General features: G+C 37.4%; 1 protein-coding gene and 1 long non-coding RNA gene across 3 annotated transcripts in view; one reads left to right on the top strand and one right to left on the bottom strand.

Moving 5' to 3' along the window:
• The window catches only part of LOC112961770, a 31380-nt gene extending 28988 nt beyond the window's left edge, over positions 1-2392 (bottom strand). For both annotated transcript variants that reach the window (XR_003252108.1, XR_003252107.1), the window contains exons 1-2: positions 2256-2392; positions 1310-1440 (exon numbers count right to left, since the gene is read on the bottom strand). This is a non-coding gene — a long non-coding RNA (uncharacterized LOC112961770). The remainder of the gene's footprint in view (positions 1-1309; positions 1441-2255) is intronic.
• The window catches only part of CMC1 (C-X9-C motif containing 1), a 45491-nt gene extending 41214 nt beyond the window's left edge, over positions 1-4277 (top strand). Inside the window, exons 3-4 of the mRNA XM_026057290.1 lie at positions 2598-2688; positions 3964-4277. Coding sequence (XP_025913075.1) covers positions 2598-2688; positions 3964-4078 — 206 coding nt within the window. The 3' untranslated portion in view covers positions 4079-4277. The remainder of the gene's footprint in view (positions 1-2597; positions 2689-3963) is intronic.
• The last annotated feature ends 5161 nt before the right edge of the window (positions 4278-9438 follow it).

Here is a 9438-nt window from a genome sequence, read left to right on the forward strand (position 1 = left end):
GAAACATTTTGATTGTCTAATAGCACACTTCATTGTTCTGTTTACACTGCTTCATGAACACTAGCTATTCAAAAGTATCCTCAGAAGTTGTGCATGTGTATTTGGATGATTTGTGGTATAAAACTAAAATATATACAAACCCAGATCTTAGAAATTGAGTAGAAATTGTTAATCTGTGCCTTTGAGCACAGGTTACTGTGTCTCCCAACTAGTAATTAACTAGTTAATTTACATGTACTTGTTGCATACTTTCATCTAGCACATGTCCAAGGGGCTGCTACCAGTATGCAATGTTAGCTGCTGTGCTGGAGCACATGTAAAAGTGTTCATCAATAATATATCCAAAGTAGATAACATGCCAACTCCTTGTAAAGCTTGGCAAAGATAGATGTTACAAGGTTTGGCTATATAAGAAGGACTCTTGCAGCTAGGCTGTCCTCAACACTTTGACCAAAAACTAAGTTTTTCTGCAGGTTAGGTATTGAAAACCTACTGTAGCCATGGGCTGGCAGGCAGGCTAGCCTGATCTGAGGGTTGCTCGCAGCTGTGGGATCACTTTCTCCTTCAAGTTTTATGTCAGTAGCATCCCGGATACTGGAATGTGAATTCTGTTCCACTGAAGTCAGGGATAGCTTAATGCTGATTTTAGTGGGGGAAGGGCAAAGGCCCAAAGCCAGCTCTGCTATGAGCAAAGAATAAGATGCCATCCTGCTGCTTTTACAGAGACAAATCCCTGACATCTTGTTTACTTACATTTTGACTTATGGAAGTTGCGTCATCATATAGGATCAACAGTTACTTAGAGGGCAAATCGGAAACTTTGGGTGAAGTGTCTTGAAAACATACAAGGACAAATACATATCTACACTACAGTTGGTAGGTTTTACAGTTATGCCAATATTTTCACGTGATCAGTAGCTTGTAGGGACCTAGCTTTGAGGTGCTTTCTTTGATTCCCAGCACAATTTGAAAAAGTGTGTCTATACAGTAAGTTTATAGAATGGAAGTAATCAAAGAAATTGCTACTTTTGTAACCATTGCATATCTGATCAACATGTACAAAAAGTGGAAGATCTGGTCTGAAGACATGAATTACAAGTTTTTGACCTAAATTACAAACAGAACAATAAATAGCAATGCAAATACATACTCAGTTGAATATAGCTAACTTGATTTACCCTTTATAACATCATTAAGTTCATGTAGTGTCATTAAGTTTTGATGCTAATAGATTAGCTGTAAGTTTTGCTGAAGGTGTTCAATAAACAAATTTTACATCTCCTAAATTTGTCTGGTATTAAATAATTACCAAGAAAAGCTGGGAAGAGAAGAAATGGGGAACTCCAGACAGGAACACAGAAGATCTGACTTTGTTCTTGACCTGGCTCCTGGTTGACCTTGGACTATTGGCTTTTTCTCTCTGTACCTTTCTTTCTACATCTGTAAAATGCAGATGATGATTGATTACTAATATAGACTGCTTGTAAGAAAATAGTTTGAGATCTCCTCATAGAAATGTTAACAGCTAATTCTTATCTAGTACTTTACTTTATCATTATTACTTAGTGAAATATCTGTACAGGGTGTGGTAACAATGAGACATAATTGTAGTTACTCCTAGATAAAAATATACCCTTAATCATGAGTCATCATCCCACTCCCCCCCACCTCCCAAAGCTATTTCTATTTCAATGACTTGTTTTTAAGTCTCAAGACCCAAGACTGACTGGGTACTTTCACTGAGCAAATGGATGCAGGATCATTTCTCTTGGGAAGAGAGAGACATATCATTGTCTCCTCCCTTAGACATTCCTGGGATCATGATCTGTGGGATTTAAGAACAAGAGCATATAAAGGGTGATTAATATTTTCATGGACAATGCTCTTTAATAGCCGCTTGGACTTTGAAGACACTCTGAATTGAAAAAAGCTAAATGCCACTCCCCCACCTAGAGGAGATACAGCCAGTGAGAGCAGTACTCCTTGGAGACAACCTGGCACTCTCATTAGCTATTGCTAGCTTTCTCCCTACGCTCCCAGGAGAAGAGTATTTTGGAAATGCAAGGAGAGAACCATCACTTCAGTTTCTTGTCTCCTAGCTGCAGGGTAACTTCACAGGAGGCGATTGCCAGGGGCATTTTGTTGAGCCAGTAGTTGGCTATCAACATTACTACCCTCTAATCTGTAGCTATAAATGCACTGCAGTAATTTTGAAAACTCTCATTGTAGAGGAAACACTAAAAACCCTAGCTTACCTAATTCTTCACACTTCCTTTTGGTTCGCTGTGATAGCCCTGTGTAGTCAGTATGAAAAGCAAGCATTAGAATCATGGATTTGCTGCAAGAATAGCTTCAGAAATTTGTTGGTATTAGCATCAGCAGTATGTGTGAACCTGTTATGATATGACGAGAGAATCATAATTAAAATCTGGTTGCTAAACAAGCGACAAAGACCTTATAAACAGCATGAGACTTCAGGCCAACTATGACTATGTTTATAATAATAGATCTGGTCAGTGATGTTTTTTATATGGATTATGATACACTGGGGGGGGTTACTGTCATTTTTTCTAACTAAAGTTTAATTTTTTTTCCAGCATTTACTAAATGCTGTAAAGAAACTGGTCTTCTTATGGTGGTGAAGTGTCGGCAAGAGAACACAGCACTGAAGGACTGTCTGGTTTCTTAGTAAGTCCCTTTCAAGTTTTTCTTATTCGATATTTTGGCCTACACTAATCCAGAAACGAATAGAAATCTTAAACCTTCTCTAAAGGGTTTTGCAAGCCTTGTGACTTTGATGTATCACTATAATTAGAGGTATTTTCTGAAAAGCATACATTCACTTTAGAAAAAAGCATGTTGATCAGGGTTCTACCTGACAAGATTATTTCCTCAATAAAACTGCAGTGATAGGGATGTGCAGCAGAAGTACCTTTATTCTCTGTTAGAGTAAGTTCATTTTGGTTTTCCTTATGGAACAGTCTTTCAGTATTTACTCCTTATTCTGAAAATGGCCTGCAGTTATAAGTAGCAATAGCAGCAGTACGGGGAAATTATGTTAGATATCAGAGAGGTCAACTCTCTAATGATGCCATGATAGAATGAAAGGTCTCCTCTGAAGTCCTGATTTGCCCCCAGTGCCATCAGGCTGAAGTGTTAAATTCTTGAATTTTTTAGTTTGGGAGTTAGTCGTAGTGAGTTTGATTTGGGGATTTGGTTTGTTTTTTGGTGGAATACAAATCTACTACCCTCTTAAGCCAGAGCTTAAATGCCCATAAACTAGTGATAACTATTGGGTATTTGACAATTGATGTAAAAACGTGCAGCCAGGCAGAAGTTCCATATCTAACTGCAATGAGAACTTGCCCCAGTATTCAGTTTTATTTGTCCATACCTTCATGCAGTTAAATGTTAAAAACAAAAAACAAATACACACTACTGAACAAATACTTAGTGCTTGAATAATACTCTTTAAAAACAATTACAAGTAAAATTAATTAAATTTCATGATCAAGGACCTATGCATTTCCTACTCAAGACATGCTTGAACCTGTTCCAGTGAAATTCATAGTACTTGTTTGGTTGCATAAATGTCTGTGTGCTCCTGGAGATCTTCATGCTGAGGAAGCTAATTGCAAATAATAATATACAGTTTAGCTGAGCTGAAATTCCAGCTGTATTTTCCTTTCTCTACCTTCCTCTTCATTTTTTCACTATATAGGTTTGAAAAGGACTATGCCTCAACAGATGGCAAGATTATGAGAGGATACAGACTTAACTTGGTATTAGTTTAAAAAGATAATAACTTACCAGTTTCATATTTCTTAAAAAGGTACTTTATTGAAGGCAAGCAAATTTATTTGGGTGTGAAAGAAAGATCAGTTGAGTGCTATTTATGCAGTATCTGCTCCCTCTTCCACAATGAAAAATAATATTACGTGTGTGTGTCTGTCTGTCTTGTAGCTATACTGATCCAGCATTCTATGAAGAATGCAAAACAGAATATTTGAAGCAAAGAGAAGAATACAGAGCAACTGGCATTAAGAAAAAAAAACAGAAGCTTTCTTCAAATGTGTAGTTGAATCTTACAATGAAGTTTTGAAATTTTACATCCAACTTTGATTTGATAGATTTGAACAGACTTCTTAAATCATCTCTAGCCCTTCAAGTGGAATTTAACTGAAATACACAAAGTGAGATGTATGGAGAATAAATATCTTAACTTAAAAGTCAAAAATGTTTATTTTATATAATTAAAGATATAAAGCATGCTGTCACAGTTTGTGAAATTACAAGCGTCTGTTCCTCTCCCTGTAGACTTGCGATTTTTATGATCCTTGTGTTCTAGAGAGCGTTACTGATTTACATGATATATAGCAGCCTGCATAACTTAAGGGTGAATAATTTAAGTGGTACTGACACTGATCACAAATTAGGTATACCCTAAAATCAGTCTATTTTTCATCTGAAGTTAAGGGTATATAGAGATAGCAATCAACTGAACTGTCCCTGGAAGGAAGGAATACTAAGAAGTGCATTTCTTGCCTGTGGAAGGAGGCTGAGATGCTGGTAAAGCTCAGTAAGGAGTGGTGTCTTCCAATAGCAAAAGATGAATGGGGAGAAGGTCAGACGAGAAGTTACCCTTCAAAAAAAAAGACAGAGCAAAACACGTAGCAGAAGGTCTAATCACCACTTTAAACATGTTGCATTGCCTGCTTTCTACTTTAAACAGAATGATGCTCTTGCTAGAGGACAAGGGTGGCAAATTGCACAAGAGCTTCTCAGACCAATTTGCTTTATCTTTTTTGTTAAAACATTGAGAGAGCCTGGTAGTACTACAGTGAGACTCATTTTTAAARTCTACTTTGTCAGAAGAGATGGATGCAGTGTGCCTGTGCATGGCCCCAGACTGACTGCTTTGACTCAGAAGAAAAAGAAGTCTTCTGATCTAGACCTGTCTTGAGAATGGGAGAAGGCACATACTTTGAAGGCCAGAACACAAAGAGTGGTATCCTCCCCCACTTTCCTCTTTCAGAAGGAAGATGACTATATAAACTTCTACACTTCAGGAGTGAATGACCACACTTGCAAAATTATAATGGGTAGTGATAAGCAAACAACTAAACCACATATGTAAGATGCAGGTCAGTTCTTAAACATCTAGTAACTGTTAAAGAAACTAGAGCATGCAAGCAAGTCCCTATTTAAAAAAAGGAGTCTTTCAAGATCTTTTGTATATGGACACTTGAAGCAGCTTAATTGTAGAACACTCAAATACGTAAATGGCTTCACTAGAGATTGGTGCTTAAAGCTCTGCTATTTTGGGGCATCTTTTGAAGCATTTTGACATGAGTAAGAAATTTCTTTACAAGTAATGTAAAGTCTTCACTCATGACAGTTACTTACATGGTAGCTTTCATGCTCTGATAAAAAATACGTTTAGTCTGAGCAAATAGTAGCATTTGTTACTTTTCCATCAAAGACGTGCAGAATATAACTTGTTCCTCTTTGTACTGTTTCACCACAAAATAGGTACTGCTCTAAAGCTATTCAAATTGGAAATTCAGATCAGTCTTTCAAAGAAGCATGTAGGTGAAGTACTTAACTTCACAGGTTAGTCCTTGCCCTTTAATCTGTGCCTCTTACTGGAATAATCAATAATAATACAGCTTCTGTTATTAGACAGCAAATCAGCTGAAGGATTAGGGGGTGCCTGTGAACAGAAGACTGAAAAAATGTATAGTATGCTGGCTTGTTAGGCAAATTATGTGGCAGTCAGCTCTAAAACTAACCGCTGTAAAATAGCTTCTGTGGACCCAAGTTTCTTACACCTGTACTTGCTCTTGGCTCCCCAGTCTGAGCAATTTGGAAATAATAATAATAATAATTTAAAAAGTCTCAATTAGTGGAAAATAAATTTTTCCGCAAATTTAAAAAAGGAAACTTAAGGTAACTCATGAGATGTTTTTAAAGGACAGCAGTTTTTCTGTTCTCCATTACAAAAATCTGCTATATTTATAAATCTCTAAAAAGAGAACCTGGCTGTTCTTAACTTTGCTACAAGCACTTCCAAAGAAGGTTAGGGCTGTGGTGAGCATTCTCTGGGAGGCAGTGCCAGGTGCTGCCAGTGGTAGGTGCCTTCACCAAGGGCACATCTGGATCTTACTCAGCCTTATGCCACAGCTGGTAGATACACACAACAGCACCAGCAACATATTTCTCCTTTGCTAGCTTAGCAGAAGGTATGTTCAGCTGGTGAGGGGGAACCCCAGTGCATTGACTAGTATGGATGGCGGCAAATTAATAGCTCTAATGGAACAAAGCCCTTCTTAACCTACAAATATTATTCCTTCACCATTTTACAAGTCTGTTATATGAAGGACTACAAACACTCACTTCTGAGGTGATAAATAAGATCTACTGTCGAGCCTGAAATTGCATGTACTGAATTATGCTGTTAACTATTCCTCTCTCTTAACCCAATTCCTAGTCAAACGTGTAACAATGTAGGTTATTGCAACTCCTCCTTTGTTTATTGTGGCACTTAAAGCTGGGTTCTGCTCTTTGCTGTTGCACTGACTTCCTCTAATACACCCGTGGCCTTAATTTGATGTTTCCTAGTTCCGAATTCTTGATTTCGCACCTTTCACTTTCTTAATGTCTTGTGCATTATCCTGTATTTTAATTGCATTTACATCTTTTATTTAAATGAAAGAATGAGTACTATGAAATGACAAACTCATACTAGTGAATTGCTTTGGATTTTGTTTTTACCTCAGCTGCAACCCTTCCTTCCTACTGAGGTTAACAGGAAGCAACTCTAGATTCTAATCAATGTAAAAAAAAAAAGTCAACAGTATTGACAAAGCCCTAATCTGTTTAGAAAATTTTTAGCCACACATTGAACATTTTTAAAAAAGGACCTCTGTGGCATCACAAGTTACTCATGAATGATGAGAGGGTAAAGCTCTGGAAGGCTTGCTACTCCTCCCCCCCCAACATGTAGTAACTTCTTACCCAGAGTAGCCAGTTATAGGTGATTAGTAAGAGAGTTCAGAATGGTGCACACATACAGTACTTCACACAGCAATCTGCACCTCAACCAGGGACTGCAGCTCTGTGGTTAGTGCTCCCTCAGGTTTCTTTGTATGAATTTAATTTTGAACTCAATCCCACAGTACTCTTCTGTTCCTACACAGACCGCATATACAATTGGTGGAATTAATCTAGGTACATCTTCAATGCTTTCAAAAGCTAGTCCATTAATATAAAAAGATTATGTAAATGCCAAGGCAGGGACTAACTCCAGTAGATCAGCTGAAGTCTGAAGTACAGCAATGCAGCTAGGCCATCATAGTTAACAACTGCATAGTACCTGATGTCTTCTAACATGCAACCAGCCTTCTTAAACATTAGGCTGGAGTTATTGAATGTTTGCAGTTCTGATTTTAGCACTGCCTGTAGCAACTACAGAAGCTTTCACAAAGCTGTGAGGTTTTCATTGTAGCCATACAACAGCCCACACACCAGGCTATCTCTTTTAATGGGAACCATGTGCTCAGCTAGTTCAAAACCCCCCACTATGTGGCACTATTGACACTGATGGAATAAAGTCTTGAACTAAAGGACCAGTTCCTCATCTAGCAGCTTCACAGAGTGCATCAAGCTCGCTGTCACATTTTCTGCAGTAAAGGGGCCTAACTTTGTCCCTTCATAGCACTTGGGAGAACAGACGCAGATTTTTTTTCATTTCAAGCTACATTTTTTCAGTATACTAATTTCACTTCAAACTCCTTGAGAGACAAGCCACCTGAAAATGTGAAATCTTAAAGGGGAGAAGGAAGAGGGTGTAACATCCTTATTTTAAAAGTTCACCTTTGTAGAGTAAAATGAAAACTTGTTACAGGAAGGTTGAGTGGTAGTCATCTTTTAAAATGCATAAGGTTTTCAAAGAGAAGTGGAGCCATCTACCATTACAGTCTTAATTACAGTTTACCCAGTGATTAAGCTGTAAGCCAGATATACCCATTCTTCCTCATATTTAGTATAGCCATACTCTGCAGCCATAGTCCCTGCAAGATTGTCTTCTACTTATTCCACAGGTGTAAAAATGGTCAAATACAGTTAAAACCTAGGTGGTCCCCATCTAGTTTCAAGTACCCTACAAGTCAGACTAACAATCAGTTCAGTAGGCATCTAATTATTTCTGTCATGTTTCTCCCCCAGATCAAACCTCCATACTCAAACACCATCATCTTATCAATTACTGTATCTAGGGCTGCCTTGGTGTTTGTACCACTTAGCCTCTTCCATCATAAAATACAGTGAAAGGATCAAACTGGCAGACACTGATCTGAGCTCATGCCACAACACATTTACCATAAAGAACAAATTTATTGAAATGGTTTAACTGTTTATCAGTCTTCGGAATGTGCAACTTGATTAAAAAGAACTCTCACTTTTAATGCTGATGATAAAAAAAAAAGTAGTATTTTTGCCCATTGTCCTATGTTCATACAATTGAAAGTAGTATACACCTTCCTCTGCAAGGATGTAAAGAAGCAAAAGCCTGACATTTGACAGTTACAAAAAAAAGATCATTCCCTTTTGTATTCAAACTGCACAACGCAACAGGAGAACACCTTACCTCTTTGCCACCACTTTTCTTCACAGGTGCTGTCTGAAGACCAGAAAAAAATGCAGAAAAGTCAGTCAGGTACCGAGGCTTTTCACAGTTCCTTCACTAGGCCAAAGCATCATTAAAAAAATACAGGCATCTGTATACAGGACCCACAAAGTCTGTGGCAAGTAACATTTGAAATAAAAGTAAATCTACTTTATATTTCTAGTATAGTTCATATTATATTTAAATGGGACTGTATGAATATTATCTTACTGTAACTCCATTATACGTCTAGAATAACTGTTGTCTTTTTCCAGCTGTAAAAGTCTGAYAGCACATTACAGCTAGGTTGGGAGTTTGCTTTTCTTTCTCTTTAATATGGATATTTCACATAAGAAGGAAACTGATCAGTTGTAAACCCACAAAACTGGCGAGGAGGCTTAGAACAATCAGACTTCTAAAATATTTAAAATGGACCAAACAGTGAGAGATTATATTAGGAATTATTAGAAGGTTAGTTCAACTCTCCAAATATCCAAATACATATTCATCAGTTAAATGTGCAAAGCAAACAGTAACAATCTCTTCCTGCCCAAAAACTGTCTTCTATATCTGTTAAATGGAATTAGTACTTTCTGAGAAATACCAAATAATCCAATCTGGGGGTAAGGTGAACTTTTAAAATGTTCAAAGTTTGCATTCAAGTGATTTTTTTCATCATTTACCTTGCTTATTTGAGAATTTTGGTCTGTACCTTGTGCGTGTTATATAAAGCAGTAAAACTGCATATGTGTGCACACAAAACACCAGAACCC

This window comes from Apteryx rowi, unplaced genomic scaffold, assembly GCF_003343035.1.
Source record: "Apteryx rowi isolate R43461 unplaced genomic scaffold, aptRow1 scaffold_138, whole genome shotgun sequence".
Taxonomy (NCBI): domain Eukaryota; kingdom Metazoa; phylum Chordata; class Aves; order Apterygiformes; family Apterygidae; genus Apteryx; species Apteryx rowi.